Raw genomic sequence first — 24,019 nt, 5'->3', positions numbered from 1 at the left:
AAATTTTCTGTCCATTTAACTCCTCTTCAAACGTTCCATTCTTTCCTCCCTCAGAAGTAAACCAATTGTCATGAATATCAACAAGTTCAGATTCTTTATCTCTGACATTCTTATTTTGTATTTGAAAAACATCCTCAGTTTTTTCCTCATACTTTGTTGCCAAAAACACCAAATAATCCAATTTTCTCTAAATTCTGTCTTCTATGTCAGACAGCGTCTGTAGTGCTGAAAAAGATCACTTGAAGAGATGCTTGAATAGACGCCATGTTTATACGCAGTTAGTATTTTTTCTTGAGAGCCCTGAAGTATTTGCAAGTAAAAGCAGACTGAAAGCTGTACAATCTTATCAGATCTTAAGCCAATACAGCCAAGCAATAAACGTGTCAAGATGTAAACAGCCAAATTATAGTGAATTGGTTTACAACCCACTTACAGAAGATCAGAGGAGATGTTGGAGCAATCTATCCATTATCCGTGTGAATAACATTTAAAAAGTAGGATAACCACCGTCCAAAACCATTAAAAGGATCAAAATCGCCGCTAGATTCTTCTGTTCTTTAATTTAAATTAGTTTGAATTTTTAGGCAGTCCGTTTCTCTCTAAACAATAAAATGTTCTTACCAGCTGGAAACACTTTCTCTTTCTTTAGGGCTGTCTGCAGTTTCAATAGCCTTGTGGCAAATCCAGAAGTCATTGGCAAAGGGGTTTTTTCCTGGGTCCCCAGAGACTTTGCGAACGTCTCTGGGACCACTGGGTCTCCCCCTACCTTTCACTGTCTCTTCGGGACAGCTTGGGTCCAAAAAGGAACCGTCCAGATGCTCCGGTATAGATGGAAATTCAGGAACAGCCTGAAAGTCCATCTTCACACTGCTAAGCCCCGCCTTCTTTCCCAAGAGGGGGGGATTTTTGTACCTTCTTTTGGGTTTTGCATTTGAGCTTCCTGTTCTTGTGTAAGAACATGTCTTTTAATATTCTATTGGCTGTTGTCAGATTCCTATGGGATCATGTAGGGGTTATATAGGGGTCATAGCTGGCTCTATAGGCAAAAGAGGAAATGCAAATCCTAGGTCTTTGTTTAAGCTAATTTTGTCAACCTTTTATTTGTTGCTTATCTGAGTTTCAATTTTCACCCAGTCTTTCTGAATGGATTACCAAATCTTCATTTCTAAAAGCTGGCCTCCTGCTGGGGCTATTAAGAAAGACTGTTTTCTGCCTCTAAAACAACATGTTTCTCCATTTCTCATTTAGGGAAATATATTATTCTGCTTTTTTAATATTCCTAAAAATATTTCATTCTTGAGGTTTCCAATTGATGTCACAAATAGACCAGCTGAAAAATAGCAGACTCTGCCAAGCCTTGCAAAATCCAGCTGCTGTCAGGAGACCTAAGGGATCATAGCCACCTTGTAGGGGCAGTAAAGGAAGGAGAGACTGACCATGAGGAACTGCCAATTTCCTCATTAAGTCTGAAGCAAGCTCTCCAAAATGGCAGCAGAGATGATGGCCATTTTGGGCAGTCACAAAGCTGGGACAACTGGGACTGTAAGATTTGTGCTGAAGCAGATTGTGGACAGAGCATTGCAACTGGATGAGATAATTACCAAATTTTACTCTAAAGATCTGATTAAAGTACAAGAATTTTAAAAGAGAACTTCCAAGCCTAAGAAAGTGGTGAATAAATACATTGGGGGGGGGAGACTGAAAATCAAGAGGTGAAAGAAGACCAAGAGAAGCTTTAAAATACAGAAAGCCTGAAAAATGCTTAAACAATTTGAAAGGTGATTTTCGGGAGAAACTGTCTAGCTTATTTGTATTTCTTTTAAAAAAATCATTACATTGATATTGATTTTCTAATTTGAAATAATAACAACAACAACAATAACAACAACAACAACAATAATAATTTAAAACATTTAAAACAGTTAAATGACAAAATCACCATCAGTCAAATGCAAAAAGCCGCATTGCTTGGATCTGCACGCATATTACAAAAATACGTTACAACGTCCTAGGCCCGTGGGTGGGGCCCAACTAGTAGTCAATGCCAAATCTGGTGAAACAACTGGCTGCTGTGATACAATTGTATAATAATAATAATAATAATAATAATAATAATAATAATAATAATAATCCAATATAAACAAAATCAGCAATTTTGATCAGACCAACGGTGTTTTTATCAAAGTCTTAATGTGAATGGTGACACCAAAAGTGAAAAACCAGAAAAGCAGGCCACAGTTGAATTCTGGAAAGAATTGTGGGAAAATGCAAAGGACTACAACAAGGAAGCAAAGTGGATACATGACTTTGAGAAAAGCATTGGCAACAAACAAATGCAAGTATTAAAAATAACAACTGAGATGATCAAAAATCGAGTTAAAAAGGTAAAGAATTGGACATCACCTGGAAAGGACCAATTACATGGTTTCTGGCTCAAATATCTGACCAGTTTACATGCAATATTGGCCAGGCAACTGAATGAAATTTTACAAAAGGGCCAAATTGATGAATGGTTGACAACTGGAAAAACATACTTGATTCAGAAAGATCCAACTAAAGGAACAACACCTGAAAACTATAGACCAATAACATGCTTGCCAACAACCTTCAAATTACTCACAGGCATTATTGCAGATAACATGATGGATTATTTGGAAACAAACAACATCTTGCCAGTAGAGCAAAAAGGCAACAAAAGAAGGAGCAGGGGCACAAAAGATCAGCTTCTAATTGATAAAATGATATTAGAAAATTGTAAGAACAGAAAAACGAACTTGAATATGGTCTGGATTGATTACAAAAAGGCATTTGACTCACTGCCACATAGTTGGATCATAAAATGCTTAGAAACAACTGGCATTAGCAAAAATATTACATCCTTTACTGAAAAGGCAATGAAACAATGGAGAACTGAGTTGGCAGTAGGGAATGAGAGCTACGGAATGGTTAATATCAAGCGAGGAATTTTCCAGGGTGATTCACTTTCACCTCTTCTCTTCATCATCGCAATGATCCCACTATCAGTAATCTTAAAAAAAATGAAATTAGGCTACCAAACAGCCAAAAAAGCTGAAAAAATTTCGCATTTACTATATATGGATGATTTGAAACTCTATGGAAAGTCAGAAATAGAAATCCAATCATTGACAAACACAGTCCGAGTATTCAGCACCGATATTTCAATGCAATTTGGCATGGAAAAATGCGCCACTGTATCCATAAAAAGGGGCAAAATCACTGCATGTGAGGGAATTGAAATGCCCAATGGCCAACTAATTAAATGCAACGAAAATGAAGCCTACAAATACTTAGGCATTCTGCAGTTGGATAACATCAAGCATGGAGAAGTAAAAACTATTGTCAGGCGAGAGTACACCAACAGAGTTAAGAAAATTTTGAAATCTAAATTGAATGGTGGAAATACAATCAAGGCCATAAATACCTGGGCAATACCAGTTATAAGATACACAGCTGGCATAGTTAACTGGACACAAGCTGATTTGGACCTTTTGGACCGAAAAACCAGGAAACTAATGACAATGCACTACAGTTTACATCCACGTGGTGATACTGATAGACTATATCTGCCCCGAAAATCAGGTGGCAGAGGATTATTACAAGTGAAGCAAACAGTTGAAGAAGAAAAACATGCACTGGCTGATTATTTAAAAGAAAGTCAAGAACATCTATTAATCGAAGTAAAGAACAAAAATCTACTGAAGGCCCAACAGACAAAACAAGAATACAGAAAAGATGTGATAAAATCAAGAATGGAGAGTTGGCAGAACAAAGCACTGCATGGTCAATTTCTGGAAAAAATAAAAGATAAAGTGGACAGTGAACAAACTTGGTTATGGTTAAAAACAGGTACATTAAAGAAAGAAACAGAGTCACTAATCCTGGCTGCGCAAGAACAAGCTATCCGCACAAATGCCATTAAGGCCAAAATCGAAAAATCCTCTGATGATGCCAAATGCAGACTTTGCAAAGAAGCTGGTGAAACTGTTGATCACATACTCAGCTGCTGTAAAAAAATCGCGCAGACTGATTATAAATTGCGGCACAATTCAGTAGCACAAATGATCCATTGGAATTTGTGCAAAAATTATAATATTAAAACAGCAACAAACTGGTGGGAACATCAGCCTGAAAAAGTCACCGAAAATCAGATGGTCAAGATCTTGTGGGATTTCCGTATACAAACCGACAAAATACTGGCGCATAATACACCAGACATCACACTGGTTGAGAAAAATAAGGTCACAATCATAGACATCGCAATACCAGGTGATAGCAGGGTCGCCGAGAAGGAACATGAAAAAATCGCAAGATACCAGGACTTAAAAATCGAAATTCAACGACTATGGCACAAACCAGCAGTGGTAATTCCAGTGGTAATTGGCACACTGGGTGCTATTCCAAAAGCACTGGAATTACATTTAAAACAGATAAAAATTGACAAAATCACCATCAGTCAAATGCAAAAAGCCGCACTGCTTGGATCTGCACGCATATTTCGAAAATACGTTACGACGTCCTAGGCCCCTGGGTGGGGCCCGACTAGTAACCAATGCCAAATCCGGCGAAACAACTGGCCGCTGTGATACAATTGTATAATAATAATAATAATAATAATAATAATAAAAAACCTATTCATTTTTCCCTCAACATACCTTTTAATAAGAATATAATAGTAATATTAAACACAATAGTCTTCTCAAACGTATTAGTAAAAATCATCATGTTTACATCTTTGTTTTAACATATTTTCTGTTTTTCACTAAGCTCCATTTATTTCTAGCTTCTGTTTTTGTTCTCCAACCATCCATAAAATAGTCATATAGTATTCAGATTGCTCTTTCTCCTGTATAGCCAATGTTAATCTATTCATTTCTGCACATTCTAATATTTTCCTAATCACATTCTCCTCAGTAGGCATCTCTTTACTTTTCAAATGCAAATTGTGCAAATACAATTCTAACCGCAGTTAATACATGTATAATTAAATATGCATTCCCTTTACTATAGGTTTCAGGCAAAATCCCTGACAAAATATTTCTGGTTTCAGCTCAATGTGCTTTTTTGTAATCTTTTCCAACCACCATTGTATTTTTGTCCAATATTTTTTTGCTTCTACACATGTCCACCACATAAAATAGTATGACCCAGTTGTCTGCTGGCATTTCCAACATTTAGCAGATTTATCTTAAAAACCTTTGCCAACCTCGATAATGTGAAATGCCATCTATAAAAGATCTTGTACAAATTTTCTTTAAACGCAGTTGACATTGTTAATTTATAATTGATGTCCCATAACCTTTGCCATTTGTCTAATTCTATTGTGTAACCAATTTTTTTTTTTTTTGCCCATGCTATCATTGTCTCTTTCACTTGTTCATCTTCCAATTTAATGGTCAATAAGTAATTGTACAACTTTCTTACCAGTCTTTCTTCTGTCCCTATTAACATCTTATTTAATTCTCTATATTCTTTATAGAAACTATATAATTTGACATCTTTCTCATATCTAGAGTGTATCTGCACCTGTGCATACCATGCAATGTCAATCCCTTGATCGCTCAATTCTTGTTTAGTTTTGGGTTCCCCTTTTCATTCAAAATTTCTTTATATCTAACAATATTTCCCATGTTAATAACATTTGGGTGAATCAGTACTTCCATTATTGAAAACCAAACTGGTATGCTCAAGTAATGTTGTTCTCTAATTTTCTCCCATACTAACAATTATGCATTCCTTATATAATGTCTTTGAAAATAGTCATGTACCTTGCTTCTCCCATACCACAAGAAAGAACAATACTACTGCAGTGGTGGGTTCCAGGTCCTGTTGCAACTGGTACAGTGCAACGGGGCCAGGCATCCACCACATGCACGTGCGAAGCATGCGCGCAGTGTGCACATGCATACTTACTGCCCGCAATGCTCCAGCTGCTCAGCGGAGCGTTGCACAGGCGCTGTACGCTCTGTGCACGTGCGCGTAAGCCCTGATTGGCTCAAATACAGGTAAGGAGGCGGTTGGGCCCTCCGGAGCACTGTACCGGAATGGTACCTGATGCTCCCAGCAGGCACTGGTACATCCGTACCGGGGCGTACCAGTCATATCTCACACTGTACCACTGCCTGGTAGTACAATTCCCAATTAGGTAATCCAAAGCCTCCTTTATTCCTTGAATCCTGCAACATTTTAAAGCTAATTTTTGCTTTCCCCCCTGCCAGATATATTTTAATACAGTTTTATTAAGTTCCTCAAAGTATTTCCTCCCCCCAATTTTATCAGAATTGTTTTAAATAAGTACAATATTCTCAGCAATATATTCATTTTAATTGTAGCTATCCTTCCTACCAACGATAGCTGCAGATTTTTCAATTTTTCCAAATCTGTTTTAATTTGTTTTATCAATTTATAATTATCTTCCTTAATCGTTACACATCTTGCTGTCGATTGGATTTCTAAGTATTTTACTTTTTAGTAATCTAAATATATATTCTCTTTGTTAATTCTTTTATCTGCTTATCTGTAATGTTTTTCACTAAGATTTTAATTTTCTTTTTATTTATTTTCAGTCCTGCTACTTCACCATATTCTTCTATTTTTAAAAATTAATTTAGGCCCTGTTTCTTGTGGCTCTTCCAAGATAAATACTAAATCATCTGCAAATCCTTGTAATTTATACTTCCCCTTTTTTTATTTCCATGTCTTTTATCTCTGTATCCTAGCTAATATTTCTATTCAATACTTCCAGTGTCATTATAAATCAGGGGAGGCAAGGGACATCCTTGTCTTGTACCTTTCTTAATATTGATCTTCTTAGTCATATCACCTTTGCATTTTGTTTATAGTACATCACCTTAATCATATTAATAAATTTCTCCCCAAAATCCATGTCTTTTAATTGTGTTAACATAAATTGCCAGTTATCAAATTCTTTGTCTGTGTCTAGAGAGAACGCCATTTGCTTCTTTGGATGTGCATAGTATTCCAATGTCTTTAAGATTATTCTCATATTGTCTTTAATTTGTCTCTTGGGTAAAAAGCCATTTTGATCTAAATATATAAACTGATTTAAAAATCTTTTTAGTCTTTCTGCAATTATTGAAGCAAATATTTTATAATCAGCATTCAATAAAGAAATTGGTCTATAGTTTTTTATCTGTTCCAGTTCTGAATCTCCTTTTGGTATGAGAATGATATATGCCACTATCCATGAATTTGGTACTTTTGCTTCTAACAGTAATTCATTAAATACATCCAACATTGGGGTACTTAGAGTGTCCTGTAAGTCTTTGTATAGTTCTGCTGGTAGTCCATCCGGGCCTGGTGCTTACCGTTCTTTTGTCTTTTGATTCCTTCTGTTAATTCCATCATTGGTTTACGTTCATCTAACATTATTTTCAGGTATTTTAGGTAAATCCCCTTTTTCTAAATATTATTTTATTTTATGTTCTGAGATTATCTCCTGATCATATAGTTTCCCATAGTAGTTTTGAATCACTTTCCTTTTAGCTTCATTTTTGTAGTGAAGAGTCCCTTCATCATCCATTAATTGATGTATCAATTTATTTTCTTTCTCCTTTTTCAATTTATATGCCAACCATCTTTCTGGTTTATTTGCATTTTCAAAGAAATGATGTTCAGTGCTTTTAATTTTTTGTGCGAATTCTTTAGCTATTAAATTCAGCTTATGTTTCGTTAATTCCATTTGATTTTTTAAATAGTCTTTTGTGATTCTTTTTGTAATTCTATTTCTAATCTCTTTTATTCTTCTTCTAATATATTTTGTTTTGTCTCTTCTTTTCATTTTTCTTTCCCATATATGTTATAGTTAGTCATCTAATATATGCCTTGGCTGTATCCCATACATTTTGTAGTGACAGTTCTTATTTCTGTTCTCTTTAAAGAAAAAAATCTTGCTAGGTGCTATGTAAACATTTTTCACATCGGGGCATGCTGCAAGAGGGAAAAGGTCTTCGCTGCCTCTTGCAGCATGCCCCGATGTGAAAAATGGCAAGATCGGCATGCTTGGGGCTGCTGTGATGTCCATGGAGGCTAAACCAAGCCGCACGCCTCTCCCAGCCACTTTTGCGGCTTCCCAGAGTGCCGAAAACCTTCGCACTCTTCTCTGTGCTCTCCTCAGCTCCCCGCGACTGCAATAGATGTCCAGAAGAGGATTTTGGGACTGTCGGGCTAGAAACAAAGCCCCATTAGCCCCAAAAGCGGCATCCCCTACATGCATGCATGTACATGCGGGCAGTGTGTGCATGCATCCTTACCTCCACGATGCCTCTGTGATGCTCCAGCTGCTCAGCGGAGCGTCATGGAGATGCCATACGCTCCATGTGCGTGCACGGAAGTGCTGAAGAGCTCAAATACAGATAAGGAACTCGGGGGGGGGGCTCCGGAGCACCGTACTGGAATGGTACCTGGTGCCCTCAGCAGGCACCAGTACCAGGGCGTACCACATGCAACCCACCTCTGGAGATGGTGTAATACAGACTCATGTGAACTAAAAGGGAGGTTTGCTCTCAAGAATTACTGCACTGATGAGTGGACTTCTTTACACCCAGTCAAAGCCAACCATCCTAAAACTCCAGATGAACAAAAATACCCGAAGATGTGTTCCACATGACACTATGTGGAATGTGGATTGGACATTCAGCTTGGGTCCCTTGGGGGGAGGGATTTGGGGAAACTTTTGATATGTAACTTTCACACCTTTTGGATCAGATCTTGCTTTCCTTTCACTGCTATCATTTGAAACTTAGTAAAAGTATCTCTTGTGCACACAAAAGAGGTCTAGTTGGGTTTTGAATGGAAGCAGGAGAGAGAGAGGGAGGGAGAGAGGGAGAGGGGGAGAAAGGGAGAGAGGGAGAGGGAGAGGGAGGGAGAGAGAGAACATAAAAAAGACTGTACCTACAATAGAATGTTTCCAGTTTAAAAGAAAACAGCAGGTGCACACAGAAGTGGTCGAGTTGAATGAAGTATGAGGTGCTTTAATTATGTGATGTCCTTATATATCTACAATATATACAGTATACTCACGTCAATATAGTGTAAAGGTGGAGAAGATATATTAGAGGAATGTTTTATCATTTATCTTATTCCTTTAACTTTTTAAATATACTTTTTTTTTACTTTTATTTTTTTTGAGAATCTATTAAATGATTCTCAAGTGCATGGACTATATTTGCTATTAATTTGACTGAATCAGAACATTCTCTGAAGCACCATACAACACAATTGCTTTTATTTACTTACTATCCCCACAGTTGTTTCCCAGCAAGGTCCTCGAGGCACATCAGCTGGATCCATTGGAGGTGGAATAAGAGCACTTCCATTCCTTGAAGATGAATTATGGAAGGTTAGGACAGTCCAATATGTGATATTCCTGATCACACCTTCTTCAGTCAGCTGCAACAGGGAAAAAGACCAATTTTGGATAATTTTATTGTTTCATATATGTGGGTGAGTGGGTTCTGTGTATTTGTAGTTTACACTGCAATTCCAAGTTTACATTATCCAAATTGCTAATTTTAATTTATTCTTGTTGAATACATGTAGCCTGAGCAAACCTTCAGCATATTCTGATTTAATATTGTTTAGCCAAAAATATTTGTTTGCATGCACTTTTCTTAAATATCTTGACATTGTCAATTTTATTTTGGATGGTTTGAATTTTTGAATATCAATTTTCTTGTGCTTGCTAAAGACTGCAATAAGGTTAAGAAAGAAAAAAAATGAATTACAATAATGTTAGTAGTTTAAACTGAATTCTGGGGCCCTTACAAGATTCCACATATAATAACAATAATGAAAACATAAATTGTTTTGAGGTCACCTGGAACTCAACCAAATTTAATCATTGGTGGAAAATGGCTTATTCTGGGGTGCTCAGGAGTATTAACATCATCAGCAAAAACAATGAATGGCCATCACAACAAATGTGGTAGATATATGATCAAGATGGCGCCATGGACAGCAGTCTTGATGAAATGCTGTCTGATAGTTTTCCTATTTTTTATCATTCCCTGTGATTCACTACAGATTTCATACTCAAGAGACCAACTACTAAGCATCAAGCAATGTTTCTTCTCTGATGAACAGATTTCTGTGACTTCCCCTCAACAAAGGATAAACAAGAACAAAAGGAAGAGATGCCAAAGGCCAAAGGGGCAAGCAAGCAGGAATTTTGAATAGACTAAGAAAAAGTGGAATAAAAACTCATATCCCCTCTTTCTGACACATTTACGCTCACCCACTAATAAGATAGATGAATTACTTCTTTTAAATAGATACAATTCTGATTTTTTACAACTCAGCAGCCCTATGCTTCTCTGATACCTGGCTAAATGAGTCAATTGATGATAGCAGCCTGCAAATTCCAGGATTTCAGTTACAATGAGCAGACAGAATTACAGAAATATCTTGTAAAAAGAAGGGAGGAGGCTTATGTTTATATATCTATGACTACTGGTCCAGAGACATAACTATACTAAAGAAATATGTGATGTGGACTTAGGGACATTAATTATCAATTGCAAATCATATTATTCTCCATGTGAGCTCTCCTCATTTCTCCTAATTGCTTTGTATGTTCTTCCACAAGCTTGTATAAACAATGCATTATGAACTCTAGCTGACCAGATTATGGAGGCTGAATCCAAATACCCAGATTCACTGCCCATTATTTTAGGAGACTTAAACAAAGCAAACTTAAGGAAAGAGCTTCCAAAATATTTTCAGCATGTCATTTGTCCCACTAGAGGCAAGAAAACTTTAGATCATTGCCACACAACACTAAAACATGCTTATCAGTCTTTACCACGAGCAGCTGTGGGACACTCTGATCATTGCATGATTCACCTTGTACCTGCTTACAGACAAAGACTTAAAACCATGAAACCAACAATTAAATCAGTGAGGACTTAACTGAGGAGGCAAAGTTAAAGCTACAGGCTTGCCTTGACTGCACTGAGAGGAATATTGTCAAAGATACCTCTGCAGACTTGGATGAATTCACAGACACAGTAACATCACAGTTCTTATGAAGACCTATTGTGCTGACCAGAAAACTGAGAATATACAGTAACAATAAACCTTAATTCACAGCTAAACTTAAGCAGCCACGTCATTCCAAAGAGGAAACCTACAGAAAATGCAATACAATGCTGTACAATCAGGCCAGAAACATATTAACAAGGGATATCAAAGCAGCAAAAAGAAGCTACTCTGAAAAGCTAAGGAATCAGTTCTCAACAAATGAACCAACAAACATGTGGAAAAGTCTTTAAAATATCACTGGTTACAGCAAACCTTCTTCCCAAACTGAAGGAAATAAACAACTGGCAGATGACCTGAATGTGTTTTATTGCAAATTTGAGAGAAAACTATTGCCACCCATCTCCACAATCCCCATCTCAGAAACACCAAAAACAGCTGAGCCTCTTACAACCTATCCTATCCCATTGGGCTCACCACTTCTGATGATTACAGGGAATGAGGTGCAAAGCCTATTTGACAGACAAAAGCCAGAAAAAGCACCAGGTTCAGACAAGATAACTCTTTCTTCCTTAAAAACTTGTGCTGACCAACTGGTCCCCATCTTTATCCACATCTTTGATAAATCACTAGAGATGTGCTATGTTCCTTCAAATCCTCTTCTATCATCCCAGTGCTGAAGAAACCCTCCATCTAGGAACTTAATGACTTCAGACCGGTTGCTCTAACATCTGTAGTTATGAAGACGTTTGAAAGACTAGTGCTCGGTCACCTGAGAACCACCACAGAGTCACTGTTAGACCCATTGCAATTCACCTACTGAGTAAATAGAGTTGATACAACAGTGATCATTCAAGACAACAATGAATCTGCATACAGATTGGAGGTTGAACAACTAGCCTTATGGTGCAGCCAAAACAATCTTGAACTAAATATACTCAAAACTGTAGAAATGGTGGTGGATTTTAGAAGAAAACCTCCTATACTACCACCTCTTACAATACTAGACAACACAGTATCAACGGTAGAGACCTTCAAGTTTCTAGGTTCTATTATATCTCAAAAATGGACACCTAACTTCAAAAACGTTATCAAAAAAGCACAACAAAGAATGTTCTTTCTGAGCCAATTCAGAAAGCTCAAACGGCCCAAAGAGCTGCTGATTCAGTTCTACAGAGGAATTATTGAGTCTGTCATCTGTACCTTCATACCTTTATGGTTTGGCTTTGCAACCAAACAAGACAAATGTAGACTTCAACAGAAAATTAGAACTGCGGAAAAAACCATTGTTACCAATCTGCCTTCCAGTGAGGACCTGTATACTGCATGAGTCAAAAAGAGGTTTGTGAAAATATCTACAGTCCCCTGACATCCTGAACATAAATTGTTTCAACTTCTACCCTCAAAATGATGTTATAGGGCACTGCACACCAGAACAAGAACATGTTTTTCCTGAGTGCCATCACTCTGCTAAACAACTAATTTCCACAACAATGGCAAAAATTTACTAAGAATGTATTACTATTTGTCATGGCCCCTTCACTTAATAACCAAGAAAGAAACCACTTGACTCCATTTTGCAGAATTAAGTGTACTTTTACTGGTTATAAATGATGAGAAGCTAAGCGAAGCTGGATCTGAGCAAAAGAGCGCGAAAGCAGTAGATATCAATACATGATTCATTCCTTTCCCCTTGGTACCCCAGTCCATAGTCCAATAGTATATCACCACAGCCGTCAGGTGGAAGACATCTTCAAAAATCATCATCAGGTTGGAATGCTGGACAGTTGGCCTTGGCGGGAAACTCCCCTCCATCCATATGTGCAAACGAATGGTGTGAACAATCCCCATTTAACAATCCTCCTGTACAGATTACTTCCCCACCCAATTACCATGCCCTCCCTCCCCGTTTCATGGCAGCCAAAAACAAGCAGCAAAGCAGAGGCTGACACTATTATTCTTCTCTTTCTTCCTAGTATTGTAAGGACCTACCTCACACACCCCCTTCAAAAAAGCATAGACCCTTGAAAAACTGATATTTCAAGAGGAAACTTTTTTTATTTCAAAGGAGATGAAAACAAATCAACATTCAAAGGAGGTTATACAATCTGGCTATACTCTGTCAGGGTTCCAAATAGCATCCAAAATTAAACCAGAGTCCAAGGCAAAGTATTGCTCAATGTTCCAATTTATTAAGAGAGCCATGTTGGCACATCAGGGAAAACCTGAATCTGAAAGCTTCCAGATTTTCCCCACCTAGTTGAAGTTTAAGATCTTGCCCCACACCCACAAATCCATCACATGGTCCAATCTCCGACTGCCATGCTGGCAGTTCCACCCATCCAGTTCCGGTCAGGTGCAGGAGTACGGAGACAAAGGATGACCTTGGCTTCCTAGAAGGAACTTTGTTTAGTCTACACAATAAGTAACTCCATACAATCTCCCCTCCCATCTTTCCTTCAATAGAAAAAAGGCATAGTAGAATAATAGAAAGTGTGGCAGGCCAAAGATCCAAAAGAAACTGCAGGCCTGACAGGTGGCCCCTCCTCAGAAGAAAAGCATATCCGAAAAAGAGAATAATGTGGGGTTAACATAAGCATACCTACCCCCCCCCGAGCGGGCCCCTTTGGCATATTGGGAAATTTATCATGGATTTTTTTCAGTAGCGTCTCAGCTGTTACATTCCAACTTTTCACCCAAGTAGCTTCAGACAAAGGGTACCCCTTCCAATGCACTAAATATTGCAAATGACCTCTATAAAATCCAGAGTTTAAACTTTCCTTCACTTGGTAGTGAGTTTCTCCTTCTATCACTACCAGAGGAGGGGGAGGCTGGGTCAATAGTCTTAGGTTGGACCCAATCACCGGCTTCAGTAAGCTGCAATGAAAGACTGGGTGAATTTCCCCTAGAATTCTGAGCTGAACTATAATTGGGTTAATTATTTTCACTATTGGGAAGGGGCCTAAAAATTTAGGCCCTAATTTCTTAGTGGGCATCTTTAATTTTATATATTTGGTAGACAAAAAATTTTTGTCGCACACTCAGAAAGGGGGGGTTGGAGTGAGCGGTGCTTATCCGCTTGTTTCTTGCACTCTTCTGCTGTCTCTGCCAGAGCTTTTTTTTTTTAAGAGTGTCTATCCATTCAGTCAGAGACATGAAAGAGGGGAGCTCACTGGACAGTTCAGGCATGGGAACAAATTCCATGCTACTGGTAACTTGAAAAGGGATTATTCCTGGGGCTTGCAGGAGCCAACGTCATGACGACACATTGCGCGGACTCGACAGTCCGAATCCGCTGATGAAACTTTTGTCCTTGAATGGTCTGGTAGGACCTAAACCATCCTGAAGAGATGGTGACAGGGAAGCCAAAACCTTGCTGGTCACATGGACACAACAAAGTCCCTGATTGACCCAAGGGTAGTGCTTCCAACCGAAGACAAACAGACAACCCCCAGGCTGGCATAGTCAGAGACGGCTCCCGAAGGAAAAGACGAAGCGAAAGTGTTCCATCTGATGAGGGTTTTTTCTTTTTTTACTTTCAGAAGATCTGCGTTAAGAAACTTTTTTTAAAAACAAAACATAATTAGTCCTCAAAGTAAGAATAAAGCAGCCAATTTAATATTTATTGGACTGCTATTAGAAAATTTCCTGTTCTGGCTTGTAACAATGTTTTGTGGATTGAAGTAATTGCAACATTTCCTGTTTCCCCGCTTGAAGTCTAGGGACTGATCTTCTTTTCTCTATTTTTTTTAACTACCCTAATTTTTTCTGTTGGTTTAAATTAAACTTCTCTTATTTCAACAAATTTTTCCTTCTATTGGTTAAAATTATATTAAGGGTATCTAAGGAAAAAGCATAAAAAAATAATAATTGAATAATTATTGAATCTGCCACTTGGAAGCCAAAGCCTGAACATTTTTTCCTTTGGACACAATGTATCCTTTATTCTGCTTCATTTGGCTTTACTGACCTTGCAACGGAAGGGTTTGGAATTCGCTTATAAAACCTGATAAAGAAGTAAAAGCATGAAACCTGTTTTGTTAGTGCTCCTGGAAAACATTTTGGCAAGAGAAGGAAAAGACAAGCAAGAGATAAGTACCCTTCTACTTTAAAAACTTTGAAAGAACTTGTGTTTAAGATTTAAAATAAATACAGACATATCCCCTAAATTTTTGACAGTCTAGAGTGGCAGATTCCTTTTCCTATTTTCTTTTTCTTTATATTCCTTTACATTTTGAAAAGTGGATCAATATTCAGAGGAAGAAAACCTAATAATCCCAAACATCCTGGCTGGACTTCAAAACATTTCAGAAGGATTTGAGAGATTTGACAAGAAATGGGACAGTTTATGGGGTGCTACAGTAAAAGAGGAGGGGGTTGGAGACCCAGAGAGCAAAGAAGAGAATGGAAATATAGAAAACAAAGATAAGACATCAGATGAACCCATTAATGGAGTAAATATGAGTGAAAGCGAAAAGAAGGGAAGCTGGAAAAGTGTTTTTGACAACTTGGAGCCTTTCCTCCAACTTCAAGATGCAGGAAGGAAAAAAGAATGAAAAGGATGGAATTAAGAAGACAAATATATTGGCTTCCTGGGCGGGACTTACTGATGGTAGCAGCTAAACACAGCTGCTCCCGTATTACCAGTGGCGTTATCTGTTAAGATGATCATCTAACAGACATCTGACAGACACCTTCCTCTTCGGGAAAAGAAGGGAAAGGAGAGAAGTTTTGTCAAGCAAATGCCTTTCTGATCTTTGCAGCTTCTGTGTCTGTGAAGAGAAGGGGGGCCAGCTGAAGGCAGAACTGCTCCGCGCTGGAAATCTCCGGCTGCTTTGCAGCCCCAAGTAAGCTTCCCTCCCACTCAGTTCAAAGATTGAATTACCTGATTTCAAAACGAGCAGAATTCGTATGCGAGAGCATTAATTGTTTATTTAAATCTAGCTTCTATGCTACAAGATCCTCTTCTGTTATTTTATCTACTTAAAGAGGTGTCTAAAATGGCGACGAGCCAGTTGAATTGCTGAATAACATTGTTTATCTAATTATACGGAGTTTCAAAACTTCAAAGAAAGGGAGTGCCTCACAGTCGGCCAACAGATCTCCACTAATTAGTTTCACTTTTAAAGTTTTAAAAGACTCTTTGCTAATATAGAGACATTCCAAACAGAGGTGAATATGTTGAACTGTTTCGTTACAATGATAATTTTTTGAAACCTTCTGCAAACTGTCTGCAAAGTTCTACGAAGCTTATAAAAAAAAGGGAAGAACAGCTGACTAGCAGTTTCTTATTAATTAGTTTTACTTCTCTGACGAGTTCACAAGACCATCCTTTTATCAACACTGCTAATATATATTTCTGATATAGAGAAGTCCAAAATGGCGCTGAATATGCCGAGCTGCTTTGTAACAATGCCCTTTCCCCCCCCTTTTTTGGAAATCCTTTGAAAAATCCTAAAGTCCAAAATCCTTATTTTCTGAAAGTTTTGCCAAGCCTCAAATTTCAAAGTAAAGGGAGAAATTCAGCATCTTTACTTATATTAATTGCTGGAAGATAAAATTTGGAATGGCCTCAAAACCAAATCTTAATCTGAAACCGTCGCCCTCTATTCCCAGGGGCACATCCCCAGTGCCTGGCACAAGGTTGCAGCCTCCGCTCCCTACGCCCCCTGCTGGAGATTTGTTAACGAAAGAATTCTTCTTGAGTGAATTAAGTGTGGCTCTTAACGCACAGACAATTAAAATGGAAGATAAACTTAGAGATCTTAAAGAGGAGATAAAACAGGAGGGAAAAGAGGAAATAAAAGAAATAAAAGGGGAAATAAAAGAGGGAAAAAAAGGAGTTGTATGAGAAAATCGATGCCAGGATTGTTAAAATTAAAGATGAAATGCTGGGACTTTTAACTGTATTGACAGAACATGTTTCCAGAATTGAAGATAGTCTAGAGGATCTTAATGAGGCTAATACCAACTTGACATTGAAAACAGAGGCGGTGGAACAAAAAGTTGAAAATGCTGAAAAAGAAATTATTATGATACAGTATAGACAAATGGAGCTGGCATTAAGAGTAAGGGGGCTGCGTGAGGAGAAACAGGAGAACCTGAAACAGATCCTATCAGAAGCCTTTGACCGCCTGGTGGGAAGACCAGGGACTAACCTCGACTGGCAGATCGACAACATTTATCGTGTTAACTCCTGGGTGGCAAAGCAGAAACAGCTTCCTCGAGACATCGTTATATACTTCACTACAAGAGAGCTTAGAAATATGGTACTACAAGAGTCTTATAACACTAAGCTCCAAATTGGCGGTCAAGACCTGATTGTTTTGAAAGAGATACCACCTCAAATGTTAAGAGCCAGGAGAGACTACGCTTTTTTAGTCGAAGAACTCAGAAACCGTCAGATACAGTATAGATGGGACGCACCATTTGACATTATATTTACATTTGATAGGCAAAGATATCGCCTCAACTCTGTATGGAAAGCCCAAGATTTTTATCATAATATTTTGAAGGCTGGATATCCTGCATCATCTGGACCTGGAGAAAGACCACAAGAAGGACAGGACAGACAGCAAACTACACAACTATCAGATAAGATGGAGCATCTCTCTCTTCTAGAAACGCAAGGTGTTATGGAACAAAAACCTAGCCGTATGATTACTAGACGAATGGAGAAACAAGCTAAAAAGCAACAACATCAACAGTCACCGGCCATCGATCAAGGAGCTACAATAACAAGTCTGGAAGCAGTGGGAGGAGCTAGGCCTAAGGTTAAACAGGCCATGCAAGAAGCTCTAAAAATGCTTCAGCCAACCAAAGATGACAACTAAGATCTTAACATGGAATGTCAATGGATTGAATTCCCCACAGAAGAGAAAGAAAATACTTCACTATCTCAAACAGTTTAAGAATGACATAATTTGTTTGCAAGAAACTCATATCAAATCAACTGATCAAAAATATCTGATTAACTCAAAACTTGGTCAACATTTTGTAACCTCTGCTACGGAAAAGAAAAATGGTATAGTTGTATACTTAAGAAAAGACATGAAAGCTGAATTAATTGAAACAGATCCCTTCGGAGGATATATCGCTTTAGACATAATCCTAGAAGGGAAAAAGACATTACTTTTGGGAATTTATGCTCCTAATCAACAGCAAGATGGATTCTATAGAAATCTTCATGCCAAATTAGTACAGTGGGACTATAGGTCCTGTATACTATTGGGTGACTGGAATGGTATGATAGACACTAAGAGAGATAAGAAGACTTCTCGCCCAAATACTAAGATGCGAGCAAAGCTACCCAAACCTTTTTTTGACATGATGGACGACTTTGAATTGAGAGATATTTGACGAGAAAGAAATGCAGAGGAATATGATTTCACTTTCTTCTCTGATAGACATCAATCCCTTTCAAGGATTGATTTTATACTAATCACTAATGATTTGCTTTCTAGGGTCAAGAAGACAAAGACTGCGGCTAGGGTCCTTTTGGACCATAACCCAGTTTGGATGGAGTTGGGAAGGGTAGTGCAGGCAAGAAGGTCTTGGAGATTGAATGAAAACTTATTTAGATATGAAAAGTATATTAATGATTGTAAAAAATTGTTATCTGAATATTTCGTTTTGAATATGAATAAGGGTACATCTATGGAATTCGTATGGGATGCAAGCAAAGCGTATATGAGAGGAGTGCTGATGAATATAAATAAAACACATAGATATAAACAAGGGTTAAAACGAACAGAATTGGAAGAGGAAATTAAGAGAAAAGAGTTGGAGTTAACAATGAATCCAGGCGATAGAAAGGTTAAGGAAGCTATCACCATATTAAAATCTCAATTTGACATGTTGATCTCTGACCAGGTAGCCACTAATTTATTATATGCAAAACACAATACCTTTTGTAACGCAAACAAACCTGGCAGATGGTTAGTTTATCAGATTAGGAAAAAAAGGAAAACTCGAAATATATCTAAGCTGATTTACAGAGGGAAGGAGGTATTTCAACAGGAAGAGATTCAAAAGCTATTTCGGGAATTTTTTACAGAATTGTATAAAGGGGATAAAATTAATGGTCTAGATATAGGCAAATATTTAGATAAAGAGAAAATACCTTCAGTTAGAGAAGAGCACAGACAAAAATTGAATCAACCAATAACCTCGGGGGAAATTTTGCAGGTAATTAAGCAATTAAAGTTAGGGAAAGCACCAGGTAGAGACGGTTTGGCAGCGGTTTACTATAAAAATTTACAGTTAGAAATGGTAGAACCTCTTAGAGAATTATTTAATAAGATTCAAACGGAAGGTAAAGTGCCTCCATCTTGGAAGACAGCGTTTATATCTTTGATACCCAAAGAAGATCAAGATACTACCCAACCAAAAAATTATAGACCTATCTCATTACTTAATGTAGATTATAAAATCTTTACTAAAATACTAGCAAATAGGTTAATGCTGGTTATTCAACAATTGATACACACTGACCAAACAGGTTTTATACAGGGGAGACAGATGAAAAGTAATGTCAGATTAATTATTAATGCATTAGAATATCTGGGAAAGAACAACCAGATCCCTGCTGCGTTTATATTCTTGGATGCTGAGAAGGCCTTTGATCGAGTTAATTGGCAATTTCTGTTGAAGATATTGCAAAAAATGCAGATAGGAGATAATTTTTTACAGTCAATTAAAGCAATATACCAACAGCAAACAGCAAAAATTATAGTCAATGGAAGTTTAACAGACTCTTTTCAAATTGGAAAAGGTACAAGACAGGGCTGTCCTTTGTCCCCGCTATTGTTTATTATAACTTTGGAATGTTAATGTATACTTTGGTGATTATCAACTAGAAATGTCAACATTTTTTAGATTGTTTTAGATTTTAAATGGTCATTTTGTTAACACATATTAATAGATTGTTGTTTAGAGATTGTTGCTTTTTTGCACCTGTGGAGAGGAGAGGTGAGAAAAATAGTAAATAACCTCTAGTTAACTATAATAATAATAAAGATATGTTAGGAAGAGGAAATGTTAGATGTCCTATTAATTGACTTTTTTTAGAATATGTTATAAAGCTATAAAGATATGGCAGATTGATTGAGACTGGGGAAGAAAAAAAAATGCCAGCAGGTGGCTGTGTTCTTGAAATTTTAATTAAATGAAAATGGTGGTTTTTTTTTTTTTATTATTATAGATTTTATTGGTAAAAAGAAAATACAACATCCATAACTTGTAACAAAACAATACAACTACATTTCGAGATATTCCCATACTATCAAATCATTATAAACATCAAAGGTTAGGTATCTTTCCCTCCCTCTTTTCTTCCCTCCCCCCTTACTTCCTTCTCCCCTGCCTTCCCTCCTTTCTTTTCTCCTTTTCTCCTTTCCTTCCCCCTCCTTTCCCTCCCTCGCTCCCCCCCTCCTTCACACATACCTTCCCTCCTTCCCTGCCTCTTTCCCTCCTCCTTCCTTTTCTCTTAATCTCCCTCCTTTCCTCCCTCCTTCCCTCCTTCCTTTCAACTCACCTTCTCTCTTTCTTTCCCTCCCTCTTTCCCTCTTTACTACCCTCTCTTCTTCCCTCCCTCCTTCCTCCCCCAGTTTCTTCTCTTTCTTCTCTCCTTCTTTCTTCCCACCTTCTTTCCCTTCTCTTCTTTCTCTTCCTCCTCTTTCTTCCCCCCTTCTTCTGCCTTTCCTATTCCTCTCCTTTCTCCTCTCCATCCAGACTTCCCTACTATCCTCCTTCCCTCCCTTCTAACCTTTGTTACATTTGCGTATTTTCCTCTGCTGAGGACAATCTGGTTCTCTTTCCCTTTCCTTGCTTGAAGAGGCAAGGATTATACGTCTTCTCGCCTCATCTAAAATGAAGTTTGATCACTAATTTCATGCAGGTAATTATAGCGAATTTCCTATCAGCTTTTTAAAGTTTTCCCAGCATTGTAGCGTGACAAAATTGCTCGACGGTGGGTTCTCGCCCCTGATACATTTCTCCTTTCGTTTATCTCTCAGTTGTTGTATATTGTTCATTTGAGTTATTGGTTTAATCGTGATAGGTTAGTTAGCTATCTCTTTTTATGTCTAGGTCTTCACTGACTCATCAAGCCATTTGTATAGCTTCTCCCAGACTGTATAAAAGTCTGTGTCTTCTTTGTCATTAATTCGCATCGTCAGTCTGTTCATTTCTGCTAGTTCTAAAATTTTATTCATCACCATAGTGTTGGTGGGGGCATTTTCACTCTTCCAGCACTGTGCGTAAACAATCCTTGACGCTGTCAGAATATGGACTAGGAGGTATTGGTCAGATTTGCAAATTTTTTGATCTATTATTCCTAATAAGAAAGTTTCCGGCTTAAAGCATAGTTTAATTGACAGGATTCCATTCAGCCATCCTAGTATTTGCTTCCAATATGCTTTGGCTACCGGACACGTCCACCACATATGGTAGTACGTGCCCAGCACCGTTTTACATTTCCAGCATATGGCTGAAACTTTTGAAGACATTTTCGCCAGTCTTGTCGGTGGAAGATGCCAGCGGTAGAACATTTTATATATATTTTCTTTATAGGCCGTCGACTTTGTCAATTTTAGATTCCATTCCCAGACTCTTTCCCAGTCGTCTAGATCTATTGAGTGGCCGATGTTTTGGGCCCAGGTTACCATGACTTCTTTTACTCTTTCTGCTTCCGTTTTTCGAATCAGTAAGCAGTTGTATATTTTTGAAATTAATTTCTCATCTGGTCCAATTAAAATTTTATCTAATTCCTGGTTCTTGTTCTGGAAGCCAGGTTGTGCTAGATCGAATTTATGTTTGTTTTGAATTTGAAGATATGGCCACCAATCGATGTTTATTCCCTTATCAGCCAAATTTTCCCTGGGGTTTAGTTTGTTTTGGTCGTCTAGCAACTGTTGGTAGGTAACAATTTTATCCAAGTTTATCAAATTCGGGTATATCAGGGCTTCCGTCGGAGATATCCATTTAGGTAGTTGCGTATAGTATCTCCTTCTAATTTCGAGCCAGTCCTTAATCAATACCCCCCTTAAATGGTGACTACTAAAATAATTGTGGATTTTATTTCCCTCGCACCATAAGTAGTTGTGCCATCCGTATTGCAGGTCGTGGCCCTCTATTGTTAAGATTCTTTTATTAGCTAACATTACCCATTCTTTTATCCACATAGTTGTTGCTGCTTGATGATATGTTTTCCATTCCGGTAATCCCATTCCCCCTTGAGTTCTTTTATCCTGCAGGTGCATATATTTTATTCTGGGCTTTTTACCATTCCATATAAAGTTACGAATCATTTTGTCCAAATCATTATAAAATTTTTCCCCTAGCTTAACCGGTGCCGTTTGAAATAGGTAGAGGATTTTTGGGAGAACATTCATTTTAATTACTGCGACTCTTCCCATCAGTGATAGTTGTAGTTTTGACCAGGTTTTTAAGTCCTTTTGGGTATTCTGTAACAACTTATCATAGTTGTCTTCTTTTATGGAAGAGCACTTCGCAGACAGCCAGATCCCTAAATACTTAATTTTTTTAGTTACCTTTAATTCCATTGTTTCCTCTAGTTCTCCAATCTGGTTTTTGGGGAAATTTTTTATAATCATTTTTGTTTTTTCCTTGTTTATTTTTAAACCGGCCACACACCCAAAGTTCTCAATGTCCTTCATCAAATTCGGTCCTGAAAGTAAGGGGTCTTCCACGATAAAGACCATGTCATCCGCGAAGGCCTGTACTTTATATTGTTCTTTTTTTATGGTCAGGCCCCTAATTTCCTGATTTGATCTTATCCGATTTAAAAGGACCTCTAGAGACGTAATAAATAGTAGTGGGGAGAGCGGGCACCCTTGTCTAACACCCTTTCCAATTTGTATCCTCTCCGTTAGTTCCCCATTGACTATAATATTTGCAGATTGCCGTGAATATATAGATTCTATAATCTTAATAAATTTATCGCCAAATTTCATCATTTTTAGTTGAGTGATTAGAAAGTTCCAATCTAGGTTATCAAAGGCTTTCTGAGCGTCGACAAAGATTAATGCGAGTTGTTTCTCGGATCTTGTTTGATAGAATTCCAGGGTGTCCATTATTATTCTTGTATTGTTTCTAATATGTCTTTTTGGGAGAAAGCCGTTTTGATCCGAATGGATACTTTGATTTAATATTATTTTTAGTCTTTCCGCCAATATTGATACAAAGATTTTGTAATCTGCATTTAACAGGGATATGGGTCTATAATTTTGGACCTTGCTACTGTCCGCCTCTTCCTTTGGTATTAGGGTAATGTAGGCTTCCCCCCATGATTTTGGGACCCTACCATTTTGCAATGTATCATTACATAGTTCTAATAATTTGTCTTCTATGGTATTTTGAAGTTTTTTATATATTTCCGACGGGAGCCCATCCGGCCCAGGTGTTTTATTGTTTTTTTGTTTTTGAATGGCCTTTTTCAGTTCTTCTTGTGTAATTTCTTTATCGAGCATCTCTCTCATCACCTCCGACAAGACTGGAAGCTTCTGCTTTATAAGGTATTTTCTAATGTCCTGTTCATTAATTTCGTCTTGTTTATATAGTTTCCTATAATAGTTCTGTACTATCTTTTTCTTTTCTCCTATTTCTTGTTTCAGATTCCCCTCCTCGTCATACAGTTGTTTAATAATTCTTTTGACCTTCTCCTTTCTTATTTTGTGGGCCAACCATCTCCCAGTTTTATTTGCATGTTCAAAATAATTCTGCTTCATTTTCTTAATGTTTTGTGCTATTTCCTCTTGGGAGATCAAATTTATTTGGTGTTTAATTAACTCTCCTTTTTCCCTGTGTCTACTATTTTCTGGCTCTTTCTGGGTCAGCAGTTCCGTCTCTCTTAGTTCTTTGTTCAGTGTATTAAGTTTTTCCCTGTGCATTTTGTTTCTTCTTATTATATAGGCTATGGAAATTCCCCTCACAACTGCCTTCATCGTGTCCCAAACATTTTGTATTGAGGTCTGCTCTTTAC

The 24,019-nt window shown here is 37.7% G+C and overlaps 1 protein-coding gene across 1 annotated transcript in view; it reads right to left on the bottom strand.

The window, feature by feature from the left end:
* TMC2 (transmembrane channel like 2) overlaps positions 1–24,019 on the bottom strand; it is a 144,322-nt gene that overhangs the window by 40,440 nt on the left and 79,863 nt on the right. The window contains exon 10 of the mRNA XM_032235864.1: positions 9,277–9,429. Coding sequence (XP_032091755.1) covers positions 9,277–9,429 — 153 coding nt within the window. The remainder of the gene's footprint in view (positions 1–9,276; positions 9,430–24,019) is intronic.

Source organism: Thamnophis elegans, chromosome Z (genome assembly GCF_009769535.1).
Source record: "Thamnophis elegans isolate rThaEle1 chromosome Z, rThaEle1.pri, whole genome shotgun sequence".
NCBI lineage: Eukaryota > Metazoa > Chordata > Lepidosauria > Squamata > Colubridae > Thamnophis > Thamnophis elegans.
This window is presented reverse-complemented; position numbering and strand designations above follow the sequence as displayed.